Source organism: Mastigoproctus giganteus, chromosome 13 (assembly GCF_048544385.1).
Source record: "Mastigoproctus giganteus isolate SK-2022 chromosome 13, ASM4854438v1, whole genome shotgun sequence".
In the NCBI taxonomy this organism is placed as follows: Eukaryota; Metazoa; Arthropoda; class Arachnida; order Uropygi; family Thelyphonidae; genus Mastigoproctus; species Mastigoproctus giganteus.
The window spans coordinates 104,488,847-104,512,156 of NC_143587.1; the positions used below are offsets into that span (position 1 = coordinate 104,488,847).

The 23,310-nt window shown below is 36.7% G+C and overlaps 1 protein-coding gene across 1 annotated transcript in view; it reads right to left on the bottom strand.

The window, feature by feature from the left end:
• The window catches only part of LOC150076325 (carnitine O-palmitoyltransferase 1, muscle isoform-like), a 429,351-nt gene that overhangs the window by 245,572 nt on the left and 160,469 nt on the right, over positions 1-23,310 (bottom strand). Inside the window, exons 3-4 of the mRNA XM_090387587.1 lie at positions 14,225-14,361; positions 1,685-1,859 (exon numbers count right to left, since the gene is read on the bottom strand). Of these exons, the coding sequence (XP_090243713.1) occupies positions 1,685-1,859; positions 14,225-14,361 (312 nt within the window). The remainder of the gene's footprint in view (positions 1-1,684; positions 1,860-14,224; positions 14,362-23,310) is intronic.

Here is a 23,310-nt window from a genome sequence, read left to right on the forward strand (position 1 = left end):
GTTAAGCACATTAAGATGATATTATCTTGAGTAAAGTTTAGAAAGGGAACTGACAATCATTATCATACTTGTTGATTATTAGTATTAGTAGTGGCAAATGATGCAAGTAAGCAAGCTTATAAAATTTCAGTTAAAAAAAAGAAACCCATTCCCATATCACCTCCAATAGGAGGTGATATGGGAAGGGTTTTTGGGAGATGTGTTTTTTTTTTTTTTTTTTTTTTTGGCTGATGCTATATGTAAGTCTCCAGATGTTGCAATTTGCAGAACTGAAGCCTTTCTTAGTAAGCCCGCCCTTTTGTTCCCTCGTCACCAATGTAGTTGCTTTCTCTGCACTTGTTCCAGCAAATCTGCACCCTTCCTAAAATGAGGCCTCCAGACTTGTATGCTATACTCAAGATGCAGTCTAACCATTACTTTGAGTACAATCGGATAATCACCTCCTTATCCCTTTGAGAAGAATTCTTATATATCATTGACAAAAACCCATGAGCTCTTTTTCATTTTCCACTATCCTTAGCATAGTATCACATTAGTATGTTATTCTGGGATTACTGTGACCTGTATGCAGTATGCTGCATTAGTCTGTTAAATATCAACTGCCTTTTTTCAGCCAACCTGCCTAATTTTTCTAGATCTTGTTGCAATAGCTTACTTTGATTACTACCATTAACCATTCTGCCAACCTTTGTGTCACCTGGAAACTTAGACATTAAGCCTGATATATTTTCATCAATATCATTAATAAATATAGAAAATAACAATGGGCCCAGCACTGAAAACTGAGAGACTCAATAACATTAGTCCATGAAGAGCAGTGTCCATTAATAACCACTTTCTGTCTTCTTCCACCCAGCCATCCCTTTATTCATAGCAGTAATTGCCTTGAATGCCACAGTGCTCTAATTTGTACAGCACTCTTTTATGTGAAACAGTATCAAACACTTTCCTGAAATCTAAATATATTATATCAAAATTATTAATTTCCTTATTCTATTTTACCAATAATAAACAGAATGATCAAAAATTATGTTTAACTTTGAAAACTTCACCTTAGCTTTCTGAAGCAGCATATTTCCTGGTATCAATCAAATTCATGCTATAATGATTGGATGATGCACTGATAAATAAGCTTCATGGTGAGCAGGTGTGTGTCTTACTGGTTGTTCTTAACCACAAGTGAGAGCTATTGAAACTATACCCCCTTTTTTTTTCTTGCTCTCTTTTAACTTAAGACTTAGAATGTGACATTTGGTAAACTTTTGCATATCAACCACAGGAAAGTTTCAATAATATGAACAATTTGTTATAATTACTAATTTCAAAACTGAGAACTGTACTCACAATGAAGTCAGCAATGCAATTTCCAGTATTGCATTGGAAGCTTTAAGTTTAATATTTAACATAAATTTAAAAAATAGTAACAAAAAAAAAAAGAAAAACTCTTCTCCTTTCAAGTTTATAGGACATAAAGCTTGAAATAACAGTAGCTATACATATATCACGGATGTGCAATTGACACCGAGAAACAAACTTCAGGAAGCTACAAGCAAGTTTCACATGGTCATTAATAGCAAAATTTTCAAATAGTACCAGTTCTGAGGTTTGCTGTAATTACACATAGTATATACCGCTTTCGTATTTTATTATGATCTAATAAATGTGAGTATATACATATACTTACGGCCCAGAGTCTTGTCCTTTGTGAAACATTATCTGAGCGTGCTTCATACATCCATCCTTTGTACATAAGTAGCAACTTTAATGTATATCTCAAGAAAAGAATCATAGTCATCCATAAACAAAAACCATAGACAATACAAGAAAGACAAAAGGCAGTAGCTGGAGCCATCTTTTCGCTATAATAAATTGAAATACACCTTATATAGTAAAAGGTAAAACCATAAAAATTTTACAATAAAAAAAGCCATTATAAAGTCTGGTTGAAAAGTTCTCTCTTTTCACAAACAGTCTTGAAATCACAGAGGAAAGTTGTTATAAATACAGATGCATCAATTCCAACATTCTGGTTTGGCCTGTGGATAACAGATCTGCTGATCTGTTATTCGTATGCCAAACCAGACCTACTGATAACAATCAAACCCCAACATTTTGGTTTTTGATCAGCCACTAGGGGTTAATTATACTACATAGTTAAAGAAATGCATATCCTGTTGAATGTTTATTCTGTCGATTCCTCAATGCAAGCGTGAGTCATGTGTAAATGATTGTAATGTTCTAATTCTATCACACAAGGCTCTCTGACCTTGGGCATATGTTTGGAAGTACCTTCACTTATAATAAATGGATATTTATTTATTTAAGGAGAAAAGTACATACCCATAATATCTCTTTAGTCATTGACAAAAGCCAGTGGTAGAATTTTTAGAAAACATTGTGGCCACCACTTACAATAATGTAGCACTGAGAAAACTAAGTTTGCTACTTAGTGCACTGATCTCATATTGTGCAGTCATCTTCAACATGAATTGCTTTAGTATAGGGTTATGCCAAATAAAATGTACTGCCCCAATGGAGAAGTATATTGCTGTTTTATTTAAAGTGTTTGCCATTGCTTAGACTCCAGTTGACTCTGTTTGGAGTCTCATCAGTGAGAAGGTAGGAAATGTGAAGATCTTAGGAACCCAGTGATGAAAAGTATCCACAGAATATGATGTAAGAGGGTGCATAAAAAGTAACAAACTTAGTATGCACAATGCTAGGTAAGAAAAATAGCTTTGGCCATCACTTACAATAATATATAATGTCTCTGCAATGTCCATTATTTAACTTAAAAAAAAAAAAAAAAACATCATAAATATCAGCAAGTGATCCATTCCAGTGCATACAGTTTAACTACCAGTCCTGACTCTGTCATGATGTTGCTAGTATGTTCATCTTGTGAGTATTCCTAAGTGTGTCCATATTTCCTGTATTCCTAAGTGTGTCCATATTGCACATATTCCTAAGTGAGAAGAGTTTTGAAATTAAAATGTGACCAATAGCCTACACAACCATTTAGCCAACTTTTGGCCTAAACTGCTTATGATAGTTTGGTCAAAAGAGGAATACCCTTCTTTATGAATTTTATCCAGTTTGCACTGTAGATATGGTGGAGGGGAAGGGAAAAAAAAAACAGTATTCATTCTTGTTGAGGTTGATGATGTTGGATGTATCTGTCTATAAAAATTAAAAATTTTTTATTTTTCTTCTCTAATGAAATATTGTTATTCTTCTAGAATGCTAAGATCTAATTAACAATATGATAATTACTTTTATGCATAATATAGAATTTCTGAGAAATTTTAAGTTTTATTATCATACAAATACTGAAAATATATGAAAAGTTCATTTGAAGTTTAATTTGGTTGAAAAAAAAAAATATATTTTTTACCCATTAAGCAAATAACTTTTTAGTAGATTAATGAACAATTTAATTACTTAAAATATTTTTTCAGCTAAAAGGCTTCATAACTGCAAAAACAAACCAAACTTTTTACTATTTGTATGGTGAAATCAGAAACAAGATATATCACTCTTGGAGAAATAGACAGAAATTAAATATTTAAACCTGCATAGAGCATAATCTAGTGAAAGAGGCCTATGCGCTCCGAATTCATATTATTGAAATGAAAAAATTATAATTCCTCAGAGCGGTTTAATTTCAGAATACACATACAAGTATGGTTAATATATAAATATAAAGAGCTTTCGGCTGAGTGGACAGCCTTCTTCAGTTAGAAAATATATTAAAATGGCAGTTGGAATGGAGATGTGCACTGCCAAGATGGTGCGTGAGGCGCTTGGCTAATTGTTTGAGGTTGAAGTTTGTGGCTGTGACGTATGGTGGTGGCGTGGCCAGCGTTTGTCTATGGACAGAATTATTGCTTCTGTGATGGGGTTAACTTGACAACCACTGTTCCTGTTCAAAGAGGTATCCGAGCATTTTATGTTTAACGATTCCAACCAGGTGCGCCTTAGGTAATGGTGGGACATGTCCACAACCACGACATCGCGGTGTGGGTCAATGTCGTGGTGGGTTGTCCAGACATGCTCGGCGATAGCTGAGTGTTCCACATCTGCCAAACGGATCGCCCTTTTATGTTCTGAGAGACGTTTCTCGAGCCGACGTCCAGTCTCTCCAAAGTAGCAGCTAGTGCAGTCACGGCAAGAGATGCGATAGACCAAACTGCTCTGCAGAAGGGTGGGAACAGGTCACGTTGGAAATGAGAGAACGCAGTTTCTTGCCTGGGAGTTAGATGCACTTTATCCCATGTCATTTAAGGATTCTACCGATCTGTTGTGACAGATTGGGGTAGTATGGGATAAATGCCCTCGTGGATGACTCGCCACTGTTGCCGTTGCTGTTGGTCGTCACGTTGTCGCGTGCCTGTAGGTCACACCTGTCAAGGATGTCGATGGGATAGCCACACCTCGCAAGGTCCACTTTGACCCTGGTAATCTCTGTGCGTCTTTCACCTGCGGAGCTAGAGTGTGTCCAGGCGCGAGTTAGCAAGGTTCGGGCAGTGGTGAGGAGGTGACCCCGTGCGTGTGCTGACCGGAAGTTGGTAAATTGGCCAGCACACATAGGTTTATGATAAACTGTCGTCTTCAAGCATGTGTCTTCGCTCCGGACGAGGGTATCTAGGTATGGTATGGTGTTGTTCGACTCCAGCTTGATCGTGAATTTTATGAAGGGCGATAATGAGTTGAGGTGGGTTAGGATTCGCTGACCTGAGTCTCTAGGGATAACTACGAACACATCGTCTACATAGCGACACCAAAAGGCGATGTGATCTGGTGCGTGTGTAAACGCACGTCCCTCTAACTCCTCCATCACGATGTTTGCCGTGACTGAACTGACAGGGGAACCCATGGCTGTGCCATGTACCTGCTGGTAAATTGAGTCGCTAAACATGATTGCAGCCCCTGTTAAGCACAGTCTGAGGGCGGTGGAAATGTCATCAGGTGTCAGTCTGGTTCTGTCGTTAAGGGTTTCATCATTGCCCAAGAGTTGTTTTGCATAAGAGATGGCAAGTTCCACTGGGATGGAGGTAAAGAGTGATATTACATCAAACGATGCCATGACTTGATCTTGTGAGATGGATATAGTGCGGATCCTTTCTATGAACTCAATACTGTTGGAGACAGTGTAGGTGGTCTTGCCAACTAGAGGAGAAAGAAGCCTCGAGAACCCCATCACAGAAGCAATAATTCTGTCCATAGTGGCCACGTCACCACCATACGTCACAGCCACAAACTTCAACCTCAAACAATTAGCCACGCGCCTCAGCACCATCTTGGCAGTGCACATCTCCATTCCAACTGCCATTTTAATATATTTTCTAACTGAAGAAGGCTGTCCACTCAGCCAAAAGCTCTTTATATTTATATATTAACCGTACTTGTATGTGTATTCTGAAATTAAACCGCTCTGAGGAATTATAATTTTTTCATTTCAATAAGAGCATAATCTGTTTTTAAATTCTTAAAGGACTGCAGATTATTCACAGACATTGTCCTTTAAGAAATTAAAGTGATTACACTGTATAATGGTTAAAGTGCTTAATTTCTCACTATTCTCCATTATGATTCATATAATTCAAAAAAAGCCCATGAGCTTTATTATTATTGTTATTAGCTGTTTGTTTGTTTGTTATTTAGTTTTTAGGAGCATTAGCAACAAAGGCCATATTGCTCCAGGAATATGCGGTGGTCATTCCCTGACCTTTCTGCATCCTCCGTATTTAGTGGTGACGGGCTCAAACCCCGGTATAGTCAAGAAGCGTGTGCTACGCACTGCTGCTCCTTCCCACCTGGCTACGGAGGCGTGCTTGTTATTAGCAATATAGTGTAAAGAAGCCTGAGGCTTATGCTGCACCAGTCAAAAAATATTCCCAAGTTACCCTGAGAGAGAGAGAGAGAGAATTAGAAAGGATCAACAAGAAAGAGAAGAATGATGATATCCAGCTCAGGATCCTGGGTGTGCCAAGCCCATACTCACAAGATGTGAGCCCCCAGGGTGGATATAAACATAGAGTGGTATAAATGTTGGGCTTGTAATATTTATTTTGTCTACTGTGCATTAAATTCAAGTACTGTATAGACTAAAGGTAACATGAAAACCAATGCCATTTGCTATTCTGATAGCATAAGCCATTTTTTTTGTGAAATTTATGAAACCTTTTATAAATATAAAAAGGAATAATACTACCCTTGCTGTTTTAGCTCAATTTGTTTCTCCATAAGTAGTGTTTTTCCCCCCTCCAGTTCAGCAACAGAACTTCCCCCTTAGGGGGGGAAAAAAAAGAAAAAAGATCTAGTCATGCATTGCCACTCTTGTCTCATTAACATAAAAGGCATTTCTCTAAAAATATAAAAAGTCCATAACATGCTTCAACCCATCTTCCACTATATAACCAGTTGTTGTTGTTGTTGTTTGGTTTTTAGGAGCATTAGCAACTAAGGCCATATTGCTCCAGGATATGCGGTGGTCATTCCTTAACCTTTCCGCATCCTCCGTATTTGGTGGTGACGGGCTCGAACCCCGGTCTAATCAAGAAGCGTGTGCTACGCACTGCTGCTCCTTCCCACCTGGCTACGGAGGCGCCTTATATAACCAGTGCTATGCTATGGAACAATAGTAACTCCTACAGATTCTCAACAATAGACATTATAAGATAAAATTTCTCAGGATGAATCACTGCATGTGATGAACAAGATGAAGAATATGCTGGATTGCAGGCTGGTTAAAATATAGGAGAAGAGAGGATCGTTATAAATGGCCAGTCTTCAGAATGGACTAGTGAAACAAGTGACATCTGACAGGGCTCAGTGTTGGGTCCCTTCCTACTTTTAAGCTTCATAAATGATATTGATGAAGGTACCCAAAGGAATCTGTAAAACTTTGTTGATGATTTAAAGGTGAGAAATGTAGTAAACAATTTGAGCCAGATCATGATGCTTCAAAAAGATTTTGATTGGTTGCATATATCATAAAAAAATAATAATAATAATAATAATAAAATAAAGCAGTTAAAATTGAATGCTTCAAAATGTAACATTATGCATTTGGGGAACAGAAATCCTGGAGTGACACATAAGCTAGGTAGAGAAGAGCTAAAAGCGATTCAAGAGAAAAAAAAAAAAAAAGACTTAGGTTTCATGATTCAACCTGACATGAAATTTTCCATGTAGTTACAGGCAGCTAGGAAGGCACATGGTTTTTTGTCCATGATTTATAGGACTTTACTAGTATGGAGGAGGACATCATTATCCCTCTATACAAGGTGATGGTTAGACCACATTTGGAATATTGTATTTGAGTCTACAGAACTGCACCTAAAAAAGGATGTAGAGCCTTCTCCAGAAAGAGACAGTCCAAAGGGTGGCCATATTAGCAATGAGTACAAAATGATGCATGTATAAAGAATGGCCTAGAAGGTGTGGACTGCAAAGTCTAGCAACTAGACATCTCTGGGAGATTTAATTGAGGTATAAAAGCACTGAAGAGGTTGAATAATATGAATGAGGGACATCTGTTCTCCTTCACAGGTGAGACAAGATCTGGGGGACACAAATATAAAATATTAGGAAATAACAGAAGACTGTATCTCATTAAATTCATCTATGGACAGCAGGTTGTTGTTGAACACTGGAATAAGGTGCCTCCCAACATGATACATGGGAATAGAATGAATATTCTGATTTTATATTGTTATTTTTTGGCTGATACAGAAAAAGTTCCTTCTTGCCTCATTTGGCCTTACTAATATTAATACTTACTAATTTACTTACTAGCAATTTAAACCAGTTTAAAATTCAAGATGAACTGCTAGGATATAGCAGATTTCAAGGATAGAATTTACTTGCAAAAAAAAATAAAGATAAACAATAAAATGACACCAAAGATAAAAACTTTTTATTGTTTCTTTTCTATGGGGGGGGGGGAAATTGCGTGTTTTACAATAATAATGATGATAGCACCAGACCATAACCAATAACCTCACAAGAATGATGGAGACTATTCATTGATTCGCCAATATTGTTTGAAAGTGGATCTGCTTTTCGGATACCAAATATTCACCTATTCCAATCATGCATATAGATATGAAGGAGTCATACAAAATGAATTACGCAAAATATATCTGTTACATATGCAGAGATTTTAAAATAATTTGGCTATTTTTTGGTGTGCACAGTGGATACGTGAAATACTGTTCTTTTATATTTGAATGGAAGAGCACTGAAAACACACACACACTGTAGTTACAGAGTGGCCAGCTCAACAATTTTTGCCACCAAAAGAAAAGTGTTACACATTGTGTAACACTTTTCTTTTGACAACATTGTATATTAAATTTAGTTGACAACATTGTATATTTAGTTGACAACATTGTATATTAAATTAAGTTTAATGAAGGATTATGTTGAGGTCATAAACAAAGAAAACAATTTCATGTGAAAGAAAAATTTCCAGGAACTAGCAGTTTTAAAATTAAAGAGGGCACTTTCACAACAAATTGAACCAGAATGAAAAACAAGCTTAGGATGCTTTAAAGCTCTTTGTTGCATAATATAAATTCAAATGTCTTGAAGTATATAAAATATTATGTTGCAATATGTAAAGATCCTTAAGATGTTAAAATTAAAGTATCCCTATGTAGAGAGCTCTGGAGCGAGTTCTGAGGCTCATACTGAAGAGAAATTTGGACAACAGGTACAATAAAGAATGGGTTCGCAATTTATTTGAAAAAAAAAAAAAAAAAAAAAAATTAGTTACAAAATTTGTCACTATATGGCGTTGTGGCAATACAAATCACTTCAACAGCACTACAATTGTTCAATGTGTCCTCCATTTTGGTCAACAACAGTTTCCATTCAAAGAACATTTTCTACAGCAGAATGTAACGTGTCAACTGGAATAGCCAGCACATGACATCTAATGTTGTCCTTCAGATCTGCCAGAGTTTGACATCCTTCCCAATACACCTGGTTCTTCAAAAAACCCCACAACCAGAAGTCGCATGGGGTGAGGTCCGGCGATCGGGGTGGCCAAGATGTCTGGAAACAACGGCTGATGACCTGTTCGTCTGTAAAGTGTTGCCTTAGCAATCTTTGGACACAACGGTGGATGTGGGGTGGCGCACCATCTTGCATGAATATGGTATCCTGAAGGCACCTACGCTGTTGCAGCTCTGGTATTGCGAATTTTGTCAACATTTCATAATATCGCTGTCCAGTGACGGAACAGGTGAAGGGCCCAGTCGGTGTTCCCTGTTCAAAAAAATATGACCCAATCATGAATGTGGCCGCAAATCCACACCACACTGTCACTTTTGGAGAATGCAACGGGACCTCTTAGATAACTCGAGGGTTTTCTGTTGCCCAAATGCGACAGGTGTGCGTATTCACTTGTCCATTCAAGCAGAAGTGGGCTTCATCACTCCAAAGGATATCCCATGGCCAAGTGATATCCACTGTCATTCGTGCCAGAAACTGAAGTGATAATGTGAAATGAATATCTGCATCACCATGCTTAAGCTGCTGTAGCATGTGCATCTTGTAAGGATAGTACCGCAACACCTGACGCATTACTAGCCTTACAGTGGAATACGGCATGTCCACTTCACGAGAAAAAGCTGGCACACTTGTGCTTCCATATGGAGACTGACTTGATAAATCCACGACAGCCATAGCCACATCTTCAACACGAGAAGAGCCCACTCGTTTTCGACCTCTACTTGGTTGAACACCAAGATGTCCTGTCGCTTCAAATTTCGCAATCATTTTGCGGACAGCACAAACAGTCATAGGTCCACCACGCCTTATGCGCTTCTGATGCCAGAATTCTCTGATAGCAGCAGATGCATTGTTGCTGTTCTGATACAGCTTCACTAATAGTGCCTTTTCTTGCAACATTGTTGGCATTGCTGCTGTAGTGCAGGCAAACATCTACTGTATGGTTTTGAAGAGACTGTTTTGCTTTTATACAGTACAATAGAGTGAGTAGTGGCGCTGTGGCAATAACTTATGTTATTTGCATAATCGTAACTAAGACAGTTAAGATAGTTACCACACAGTGACAAATTTTGTAACTAATTTTTTTTTTTTTTTTTTTCAATAAATGGCGAGCACATTCTCTATTGTACCTGTTGCCCAAATTTCTCTTCAGTACGAGCCTTAGAACTCGCTCCAGAGCTCTCTACATAGGGATACTTTAATTTTAACAACCCTGTATTTTACACTTCCTAATATGCTGGGTGATTACTGCTAGATATTATTTAGGGGAACTCTAGACGCATTTTATAAATGACAATATAACAAAAAAAGCATTTTAATTAGATAAGCTTGATGCACAGAAATTCTTTTCTTTAATTTTTAAAATAAGTCATTTCTTTTGAAACAAAGAAAAAGATGTTTTCAAAAAACAGTACTATTATAAATATAAAAGAAACAAAACCTTTGTTGTTTATTCTAATTTGTTTCTCCTTAAGATGTCTGAGTTTTTTTTTTATTCTCTGAAACAGCAGTGGGACCCCCACTTTTAACTCTTAGAGAGAACAAAATACAATGCAATAATATAGATATACATTACGATAAGTTAATAAAAGGTGGAGAGGTGAGTTCACTACTAATCAGAGAATGGCATATTTTGAGAATTGCACATTTAGTGGTATCAGCATGATGCTACAAAATATGCAACCCACTGGTAAAAACAAGTGCCATATCTGATTGTTATAAATCACAGTGTTTGTAATGGAAGACAGTCAACTTTACAAGGACCCCCCCCCCAATCCCAAACACTGCAGAACTTTTGGATTTTGAACCAATTAAGCAGAAAAATCTTGTTTTTATATATATAATACTTGCTTTAGTTTTGATTTTAAATTTAATATTGTTTATATATATATATATATATATATATATATATATTAGGGCTTGCAAACCGGTTTTATAAATCGGTTAAATCCGGTTTTCATATTGAGTTGTTAAAACCGAAACCGAGCTTCTAAAACCGGATTCAAATATTTTTTTAGTTAGCCCTTGAATATAGTTTTTTGTTACGCACATTTTCTTTTGTTTGTTCGTTTGTCTGGATCGTTCAACTGCTTTATGTTTTTTATTTTATTTTATTTTAAGGTAACGGTATTCATTGACTCTAGACGAATATATGTCTATACAAAATAAAAGGTATATGAATATAAATGTGCATTCAAAAGACAATAATTGGTCGTTAGGTCTTATTGAGATTAATGGTTCACTTGATAGCAGAAGAACTGAGCAAATTGTGGATGGACACTTGAAGGAATTTGGTTTGAACTTGGATGAGGATATTGTTGCCTGCACCACCGATGGAGTAGCAATGATGATTAAGTTTGGCAAGCAAATTACGCCTAATCATCAACAATGTATAGCCCATTGTATACACCTGTCAGTTATAGATGTACTTTATGAAAAAGCAATCAATTATGGCCACAGTCTCTGAGTCTCCCAAAGACAATGAAGAAAAAAAATGAAAATAATGAAGGAAGTAGTGATCATGAAGAAGTTGAAGAAAGACAGCAAGGCATGCTTTATCAAACCGACTTTACCGATGAGCTCATTTATTTCTTCAATCCGATGGCCAATATTGCACACACTATTAACAAAGTCAGAAAAATTTGCAAGCTTTTTCGAAAATCGCCTACCAAAAATGACATATTACAAAATTTTGTTAAAGCAAAATTTAATAGGAAAGAATATAAACTTATATTAGATTGCAAGACTGGATGGGATAGCACATTCTATATGATTGAAAGATTTTTGAAATTGAAAAATTGCATTCCAAATGCTCTATGTGCAGTACTGTCAACCGAAGCTGTGTCTGACGATGACTGGAAAACACTTGAATTGCTACGTGAAACTTTGCGACCAGTTGAAATGGTTCTGAAGGCTATAACCTCAGAAGATACAGACTTACTTAAAGCAGAATCTTCAATAGAATTTCTGCTTGCTAAGCTTGATACAGCATAAAACCCATTTACTTTAAAGTTTCACCAAAGCCTTTTGCAGCGTTACAATGCAAGACGAAATTGCAAACTGTGGCTTTGCTGAGCTATCTACACAACACCAAAAAGTTTAGGAAAGAAGATTCAGGTTCAAGAACTTTTGATTTTCCAAGTAAGCAAGTTTTGAAAAAGCGTGCTGAAGAGATTTATCAGAGATTATTTGCAAAACATTCCGAAGGAGTCTTAGCATTGAATGAAGAAACTGAAAATAAAGGAACTGTTCTTTTAGAAGAAAACAAAGACTCGTCTAGTTCCGATGTTGGAGATACACTCATGTGAGAGTATGATAGTGTAATAAAGAGATTAACTGAAGAGCCTTCAAAATATCCGAGTGAATTGGAAATCAGCAAAGGATTTAAAATTTTGGAGGCAACTAGCAGTAGAAGTGAAAAGCTGGAGAAAATTTATAGAGCACCGCTGACCATTAAACCAACAAGTGTCCAATCTGAGAGAGTGTTTTCGATCACTGGTCTCTTTAACACAAAAATAAGGTCAAATCTATCAGGAAAAATGCTTAATATACTGTGTTTTTTAAAAGATCATTTTCAGAAAAAAGCTGAGCAATAAATAGTCAAGTAATTTCCCCAAGCTGTTTTTTTTCACATTATTTTTATTTCTTCTTATTATTATTATAGAGATTATTATTTTTTTGTTTACTATACAAGAAGATAGTTTTTATTCAAAGGACATTACAGCATAAATTACATATTGTATTCAAAGGATTTGAATACAATTTGTAATTTTGTATAATCTCAAGCTGGTTACTTTTTTTGAAACATTTTAATTTTTTTTTTACTATAAGAGGTGATAGATTTTGTTTAAAATATTTGATTACGATTTTTACAATCTACCCAAGATAAAATAAATACCTGTGTTATAAGCTTTTAATTATTTTCCCTAAGTCTGAGAAAATCGGTTTTAAAACCGGTTTTAAGAGTAAACTTCGGTTAAACTCGGTTTTATGCAAGCCCTAATATATATATACCAACACTATGTACAGTCTTTTAGAAAATGTGACTACATTAACATAAAATCAGTTGCTTAACTTTTGTATTATTTACATTTTTATAAAGCACAAGGTCTTCAGAAAGCATAAGGCCTCAAATTGCCTTTCTTGCACTTCAAGACCCCACTTTTGTAAGTCCTATAGGTATAATTTATGACAAAGCATGACAGAGTAACATGATAGTATGATTGTAACAATACAAATACTTGTATTATTACAATCATACTGTTCAACAAATGGCTACAATCAAATGGGTAATTAGTCTACTGGCCTAACCTCTTCCAAATGTTGATTTGGTAGAGTAAGTAGCGGCGTGAGCATAAATTACATCATTCATGATTTCGGTTCTATCTGTTCAAAATTTAGTAGGTGTCGTCAAAGATGCTTATACATAAAACATCTTTCATGCGTACAGGGTACACACTTGATTTTTTTTATTAAAAATTCCTACACTCAAAATAATCTGAACTTGATGAAGATGGTGATGATTGCTTTGGGTGGTGCTTATGTCATACTGCGGAAGAACAGAGGTGTTGCCACACAGCTAAATTTGCACATTCCACATCCAAATAACTAAAACACTACAATTAGAAATATTTCTTGAGGGGTTTCTAATATGGACACTCTTTTCTACAGACTTGATGTCTGTAGGAAGTTCTTGCAGCAACAGATAACCAAAATCAGCTAAGAGTATCCTTCCTCCTTTTGTATATTAAGTGAATTATTACATTACATAGCTTAAGACTCATCAGGAAAGTAAAACACTTTCATCCTAGAACTAAAATAAAAGTAGTAAATATATGTTAATTTCTTATATGATATAACTTCAAAAACAATGGTAAACAATTTTCAAGGCCAATGGGAAAATTTTTTTTCCCTTCCAAAAAATACAAGTGGTAGCACTGGAATCCTGGTGACATGCCAGAAACTTTTGTCATTTCCTGTTTAAATGATGTTTTACATAAGTGATATTTTCATTATCTAAGTAATCCTCAGACATCTCCTGATACATGTTAAAATCCTGAGCATGACTACCAACATCCCATATGAATAATAAAAAGTTAAAAATTCTATTTGAAACAAGCTGAATATATTAGTATGGCTACTATGATATTTTCCAAAGGAAATTCTTTCAACAACAGGTAACCAAAATCGGCATGATACTTACCCTGGTATCCATCTATCTAAATGTTGAATCCCTCCAAAGGAAACATCAATCCCTGCACACTGTAGAGTAGTAATTATAGATATGATGATGAAAAGACTGAATAATGAGCCAGGATATATACCATTTCTGAGATTATTCTGAAATGGACAGAATTCGGTGATTTAAACAAGCTTTTGTAGCTTAAAAAAAAAAAAAACTTTTATGTAATGATAAAAGGTTTGACAAATATAACATAGTGAGATTAAGCAGTCTGGAACAGCTTAAAAAAAAAATCATAATTAAAAACACAATGCAGAAAATCCAGAATTGCTCATGAGTCTATTTATGCATCAAATAACCCACCCACCCCTGCAAAAAACAAAGTTTAAATTTCCACAAAAATTGGAGATTTTGCAATTAAAATGTGCTGAAAATATTTATTAATAACACCAGAAAATTTTTGCTGAATTTTGTTTCAAATTAGGTGAAGTGCAATAGAAACCCATAAAATGTTAAAAACAGTTTTCAGAAAAGATCATATGTATTTTTGAAGACTTTTCAGTGATTCACAAATTTAAAGAAGGCTACGTGTCCGTCGAAGATGATTCTCTCTCTCTCTCTGGTTGTCCGTCAGTTTCAAACCATTTCAAACCAATCAAACAATAACTCATGTTCATGATGTGATCAACATTAAAACTATCTGTGAAGCCAATATCTTAATTTTAATACAAGATTAAGGAATGTAACGTGTCCTCTATAATCAAGAGAGCAACAAGTCCCAGCATGACATGACAAGATCATTAATGTGCCACTGCTAACCCACGCTTTGTTTCTCCTATCATTACTGGGAATTAATAGTGAATGTATGGCTATGACCCAGAAACAAAAACCCAGTCCCCTAGTGGAAGACAGTTTATCTTCTTGAAAGTTCAAAAAAAAAAAAAAAAAAAGCAAGACAATGGAGATTGCACTTATCATATTTTTTGACTCACAAGGCATTGTTCATTATGAATTTGTCATGCATGGTCAAACAGTGAGCCAAGAATATTACAAAACAGTTCTACAGTGATTGCAGCAGTCGTCTGGAGAAAACAGCTGGAAAAGTGGGGCTTCAGGGAATTCATTTACATCATGACAACGTCCTGTACAATCTGTGCTTTATATTCAAGAATTTCTTGCAAAGCACTTCATCACTTTGGTCTCCCATTGACCATACTTACTGGGTTTAGCTTTGTTTCAATTCCTCCCAATCTCAAAGCCCCCCCCCCCACTGGAAGGGTCACAGATTTGCAATGACTGATTATTATTCAAAGTAATTTCCTGACACAGTAACTATTAGCAATTCCAAAAGAAGTCTTTCGGGAATACTTCCAGAAGCACTGGAATTGCTGTATACAGCTTCAAGGAGAGGAAACCACTTTGAAGGAGCCAATAGCGAAGGTAAAGAAAGCCAACGTGAGAACCACGGCAAGCAACGGGAAACTTACTGGACAAACTGGTTTGTCTGCCACTACCACAGCTTCTCCCCACATTCTCGGTAAACAGACGGTGCATGTTATAGGTTGCAGAAGTCAAGAATGATATACTGATTGGCACGTAGGCATAACAGACGATGTACTGATTGATGCGTGAACACAACAGATGATAACATCATAGCATTAAATGATTGACTGACTCTATGATATGCATATATATAAATCTTTCTTTCTTTTCCTATTATTTCCAAACATAACTTTAAAGTTAGGTAAGGAATCGGTAAAACTCAAAACAGGGTGTGCACTCCACTGTAACATAACCTAAGCTTTTTTCACTAGCCTGCTTGAATCCGTCCCTAATTAGTGGCGTAAACTAACCTAACCTTTTTTCACTAGTCAAAAATGAAAGTCTATTAAAAAACTCATACTTCTTTTGCCCTGTTCTAAAGTTTTATCGATTATGAACATCATTAATTGCTTGAATCCATCCCAAATTAGTGGCGCAAACTAACTTAAACTTTTTTCACTAGCCAACCTTTTCCTTTTTTCCTAACCCAACCTTTAAGGTTGGGGTAGCAAAACTAACCTTAAAAACATACAAAGAAATCTGGTTTTTTTAATAACGAAATGGTAAATAAAAAATCCTGGATAATCGATGTCCCAGTTAATCCAAAAATATCAAAAAATGTTCAGCAATGTACTTTAAAAAATATGCCGATAGATAAAAAACGAAAAAATCTTACCACGCCATTTTCAAACTTTTGAATAATTTAAAGTTTTTGTTCAATTGAAAGCATAACTCCTTTGCATTTACCTATCATTTTTGCGATTTCCAAATAAAAAAAATATTTACTATAAAAAAATTTGAAACTCCTGACATAATTAATGAAACAAAATTTGTCTTTCTGCGGTAAACTGAAGACAACAATCCACTCCACGTAGTAAAACAAACTAAACACTGTTCTCTTTCTACCGTTTTTTTTTTTTTGAGAGGCAGATGTGATGACAGCTGTGTGAAGTTGCGGGATAATAGGTATATTCATCTCCCATTCACGACTTATAACGATGCTTCTTGTCACTTATTTATGACTTCCAAAACATCTGTTTATAACTATTCTATTTATTACTTAAATTTTATGATTTCCAGTGGATATACACATTTTTTTTTTTTTTTTTACTTTGGAGTCTTGAGGTGTCCCAGTTAATCTGATCCTGGTAAATCGACAGTCTACTGTATTTCTTCAAAAAATGTAAACAAGGTGGTAAATCCACACCACACATTTTCGTGAAATGAATAGAGATTTCCACATAGGCATCAGATTTTCTGCAGATAAGTCTAATAAATTCCAGGCGTTTCTGGTAACTGCTAGTGCATTGTCCCCCAAAATCAGAATATATTGTCCCCTCCACTCAACATGGACAATAGTAATAAGACATAGTGATGAACAATGCTTAGCCTATTTCCCTCCCCCAACCCACACACATTTCTTCAAATACCTTTACAAGTTTAGCAATTGCAGTTTAAGTACAAATGCCAGGTCACACATTAAACATGCTTTGGTATATATACAAAGCAAGACCACATTCTGTAATAAAATATAGCTTTACTAATCCATTTTCTATGGGCTACTTTTCTAAGTCAGATTTCAGCAGAATCTACACTAGACTAGATTTAGCATTTGCAGATGACACACACACACACACACACACAATAAAATACTGTACTACGGCATATTCCATTACAAGCTCTAAATGATTTCATGCCATCTCAAGTAATTGATCTTACCATGAGTACGTATGCAGATCTATGTTTTTACATGGCCACTTCAAAGTACGTTTCAAATATTGAATGTGCTTTTTTCTTAACTTTTTAAAAAATATAGTCCAGTACATGCCTATTTCTTATCTATGTTTACATAGACAGTTTTAATATGTGGCAATATAAAATTAGTTTTGAAAATTGGATGAAGAACATTACACCTATCAACCACTGTTGTCTCATTCTGCTTGACAAAATTTTTTTAAACAAAAAAAATAATAATAATAATTTTTTTTGTTAATTCTGATTTACTGAAGGGTTGGTAAATCGTACTAAAATTATAAGAAGTTAATATCTACAGACATAAACTAATATTACATTTAATTATTAGAAATTAAGGGCATAGTCTGAGACTGGCATGCTAGAAGCCCTTGAGAATAACTCTTCACATTATTTAAAAAGCATTTATGTATCAAGGTTTCATTTTAACAAAACTTAAACTTCAAAGAAACACACTCCATAGTGTATACTCCCCCATCAGGAAAACTGACTATATAGGGAGCCCATACACATTTAGGAAAATCATTTGCGAAAAGGTTAATGTCCATTACAGCTTTCTTCAACTTTAACCACAATTTTCTTTCTATAACAAGCAACCTTGTTCCAGAAATCAATATCAATATTGTAACAATTACTTTTAATAGCATGACTAACTAAGAACTATTCAGATTATTAATTCTTGTAACTGGTTGACACAACAAAGGTTTGTTGTTTAGGCTTTATGAGGGCCAAAAGGAAATGTTAAAGAGTTTTACATTAAAGAGTTGAAGCTTGTTGAGTGTATGAACTGCAGCTGTGTTTAAATTGAATTTTAACATTAGACAGCCGACCGGGCTAGCCGGGTGGGTAAAGTGCCTGCCTGGTAACCCAAAGGTCGTGGGTTCGATTCACACCTCGGGCTTGGATCAAAGTACTGTAAAAACCTTGGGAGGTGCATTATGGCCACAGAAGCCGAAGCGCCAACAACTACCAAAAAAAAAAAAAAAAACCATTAGACACATCTGATGTATTAGCTATGTAGTGAACAATTTATTGAACATTATACTGAAAATTATGTTCACCTTAGAAAATGAAGGAAAAATAGTTTAACAGTCTCTACTGTATGTAGGACAATCAATAAGTTTATGTTGTAGCTGGGTACTTCAGTGGATTAGTGGCTATAAGCAGATGCAGAAGTTAAATGGATAGCCTATCCATAGTCAACTTTGTTGTGTCTATTTTTGCAGATACTGGATATCAAAGGTTTGAGATCTTTCTTTATATAGAGTAGCTTGTTGATGACTTGGTTCTGTCATATGCATTGCCATTGTTCAACACCACTTCTTTATCATGATTGTTTGTTTTGTTTGGTTTTTAGGAGCATTAGCAACTAAGGCCATATTGCTCCAGGATATGCGGTGGTTATTCCCTGACCTTTCCGCATCCTCCATTTTTGGTGGTGACGGGCTTGAACCCCGGTCTAATCAAGAAGCGTGTGCTATGCACTGCTGCTCCTTCCCACTTGGCTACAGAGGTGCCCTTTATAATGAACTTGTAATCTGAGACTGGTGTAACTAAATGATTCAACAAGAGGACTTGTCTGTTCTCATTTAACTTCATCCAGATATTCCAGGTCTGTGAGAGTAAAGGGTTATCATCCTTTGTCTTTTATTGTAAAGTTTACATAGCACTAATTAAATCTGTATATATAACATTGTGCAATATGGTTGTTGAGTGTGTGAAAATTAGGACACTGTGAATCACACAGAGTAAGTGTTAATAGTGGCAAATGAAGCAAGAAAACAAGCTTATAAAGTGTAAGCAAAAAAAAAAAAAAAATCTAGCACATCACATTTCATTCCCCTCCAATAGTTTGTCTAGTTCTTCCTTGAATTTATTGAAACTACCCATCACTTACTGACTGAAGGCAAAATTCCACACTTATCCTTCAACTATCCTTCCTCAATGTGAATTTGTTCCCCTCATGTGTGTAATCAGAGCAAGAGGAAGAATGACATCAGCATTGAGCTTGCTCATTCCATTCAAAGCTCTAAAAACCTCAATCAGATCACCACACAGGTCTAGTCTTCAGATGCTACAATTTGAAGAACTGAAGCCTTTCTTGGTAAGAATACGAAGCATGTGAATTTTTGTTTTGTTTCCCCTCAAAAATTTCATTGCCCTTCTCTACACCATTCCAGCAGGTAGTAGTAGCACTAGCAGTGGCATGTGATGCAAGAAAGCAAGTGTATGAGCTTATGCAGCATCAGCCAAAAAAAAAAAAAAAAAACATCACACCATTCCCTCCAAATGCCTGTCCAGTTTCTCCTTAAATTTATTCAACCTATCAACTTCCACAACGACAGATGGAAGTTTGCTCCAACAATTAACCACCCGCTGGCTAAAGGCAAATTTCCGCACATCTATTCTACATCTGTCTTTTCTTAATTTGAATTTATGCCCCCTTAGGTTCGTAATCTGAACAAGTGAAAGGATCCCATCAGAATTCAGCGTGCTCAACCCATTCAAGGCCTTATATAATCAATCAGATCAACGTGCAGGTGCCTAGTCTCTAGCCACTGCAATTTGCAGAACTTAAGCCTCTCTTGGTAAGAGAACCCCTTCATTCCCCTCACCAATCTTGTTGCCCTTCTCTGTACACGCTCAAGTAAATCTACATCCTTCCTAAAATGAGGCCTCCAGACCTGTACGCAGTACTCAAGGCGTGGCCTGACCATTGCCTTATACAGAGGGATAATCACCTCCTGAGGTTGTCACAGACATTCTCTCAGATATGCCAGACAAGCTGTACTTGCTACCTGGGAGTCTAAAATGCTGATGGAACTGATATTCGGGTGACACTCAAGTCAAGTGGACCCAATTTCGGTGAAGTCCGGACGGTCTGTGACAGCCAAATCCTCTTCTTGCACCTTCACGATGGTGGGACTGTCAGTAATCCTGGGTATAACCTCCATGCACAAGTACATGGTGGTTGACCACCCAGGTGTGAACCAACGTAAGCAGGGGTTGAGGTGTGGTGCCCACACCACATGGAGGAATGCGGCCCCCTCTATGTAACCAGGCAGTACTAGGTGGTAGATGACTCTCATCAACCGGTGAAATACCACCACTTTGCTTATTGGAGGCTTGAAGTGGTGGAACCCATGTTTAGTCTCTAGAGCTAAGTTCCGGTCAACCCTTCCCTATCTCTTCCATCATGCAGTATGATTGATGACGTTTGAGGTTATGATGAACGTCGTGGCGAGATCCAATATTCCTTACATTTCGAGGGTACAGCTCTAAAACGGTGTTCGCAGGCCGGCCACTAGTTAGTACATTGGACCGAACCTATTGGTAACTCTCTAGGAGGCTTCTGGATCAGCTAGTGTATAATCTTGCTACCTCTACTCTGCCAGATAGTGACTAGAGGGAGTCCGAGTAGTGTGTATGCGGGGAGCATTGTCGAGGCCACGTTATGTCAAGGATCTGGGTATATTCTTACCACATGTACACCATATCCAAAAATTTCATTACTTCATACAGCATGTCCCACCCACTTTTTCTTACTATTGAATACACCATGAATTGTCAAACTAATAGAGCAAGCTTATCTGCGAAAAGATCTAAACCTCCCAAGAACTTCCTAATTCATTTCACAAATATACGTGGTCTCAATTCTAATCTCAATGATGTCCATTTCCACTTGCAGTCTGCCAAACCCCATGTACTTTTTCTGACAGAATCTCAGTTATCGGTTGATTCAACTACTGCTCATCTCAGATGCCCAAATTATTCACTGTATGATTCCTTTCGCCTCAAAGGTGGTACTTGTGCATATGTCCATTCTGATATTCCCTGTCAGAGACTTGGCAATTGGGAATCTCCTCTCTTTGATCTTCTCTGGCTTAAAATCTCTCTACCTCATTGTGTCAAATTCATCTGTTGTCTCTACCATTCTCCCAACTCCACTAATCACTTGGAGCTCTTTGACTTCCTCTCTTTGCAACATGACTTTCTCCAGTCCAACTTTCCTAACAGTGAGGTAATTTTCCTTGGTGATTTTAATGTTCACAACTCCAGCTGGCTTCCGTTTTCTAGTCACACCGACCCAGCAGGTCGAGATGCCGAGGCTTTTGCAATTACTAATGACCTAGCACAGATTGTTCATTTACCTACTAGAATACCGGACAATCCTAATCATACAGCCAATACTCTTGATCTTTTTCTCACAAACAACGCTTCTAACTACACAGTCGAAGTGAGAGGTCCTTTAGGCACTTCAGATCACAACTTGGTGATTGTCTCTTCTCCAATGGAACCTTTATCTCGTGGCTATTCCCAACCTCGAGTTGTTTGGCATTACAAGAATGCAAAATGAGATGACCTGCGAGACTTCTTTTCTTCTTTATCTTGGTCGGATTACTGTTTCAAAACTTCTGATGTCAATATTTGCTCAGATCGTGTCAGTGAAATTATTCTTGAAGGAATGGAATCCTTTATCCCACACTCCACTTTAAAATCTCGTCCTTTATCTAAACCTTGGTTTTCCAATAAATGTGCTAAGGCTGTCCAAGAGAAGAATGTTGCATATCGTAATTGGCTTGTTTCTAATTCTTCAGTTTCATTTTCTGCCTACACCAAAGCTCGCAACAGTTGTAAAACAGTTATTAATCAGTCCAAACTAGAGTTTGAACAGGCTAAGAGTAGAAAACTTGCTTCTTGCCCTAATGGTAGCCGAGCATTCTGGTCTCTTGCCAAAGCTATTGGCCGCAACTTTTGCCCATCTCTGCTCACACCTCTGTCCAAACCAGATGGTTCTGTTGTCACTTCAGCCAAGTATAAAGCTGACCTGCTAGCATCCCATTTTTCTTCCAGCTCATGTATTAATGATCTTGGTAAAACACCTCCCACCATTCCCAACACGCTCCATTCAATGCCTCCTGTGGTCTTCCGTCAAAAGGATATCAGAAGAATTTTGATGAATCTCGATGCTAAGAAAGCTCCAGGTCCTGATGGTATTTCTCCACTTGTTCTCAAAACCTGTGCTCCTGAACTTACTCCTATTCTTTCCCGCATTTTTTCACTTTTTTATTCCAAAGGTGTTTTTCCTTCTGATTGGAAATTTGCTCATATCCAGCCAGTTCCAAAAAAGGGTGACATATCCCTCCCATCCAATTATCGTCCCATTGCAATTACTTCTACTCTTTCTAAAGTAATGGAGAAATCAATTAACTGCCAGCTCTTAAACTACCTAGAAACCTTCCGTCTGATCAATGATCGCCAGTATGGATTCCATCAGTGTCAATCCACTGGTGATATTCTGGCTTATGTTATCCATTTATGGACTAATTCAATGGAAAGGTTCGGTGAAACACAAGTAGTTGCTCTTGACATCTCAAAGGCTTTTGATCGTGTTTGGCATAAAGGTCTTCTAAACAAGCTTCCTTCTTATGGTTTGCCAACTGTTTATAGTAATTGGTTATCCACTTTTCTCTCTGATCGCTCACTGAGGGTGATGGTAGATGGCTCTCTGTCTTCTAACTTCTCCACTAATGCCGGTGTCCCCCAAAGTTCAGTTCTTTCCCCCACTCTTTTCCTCTTGTATATCAATGACCTTCTTCCATTGACTGGAAATCCTATCCATAGTTTTGCCGATAATAGCACATTGCATTCAACTTTCCATTTTAAGAAACCTTGTCCTGCTCAATCAGCTTCAACTTCTCGAAAATCTGCTACCAATTCCTTAAATGCCGATCTTCAGGTAATTCTCCAGTGGGGCAAAGACAACTTAGTTAATTTCAACCCTTCTAAAACTCAGTTTTGTCTTATATCTC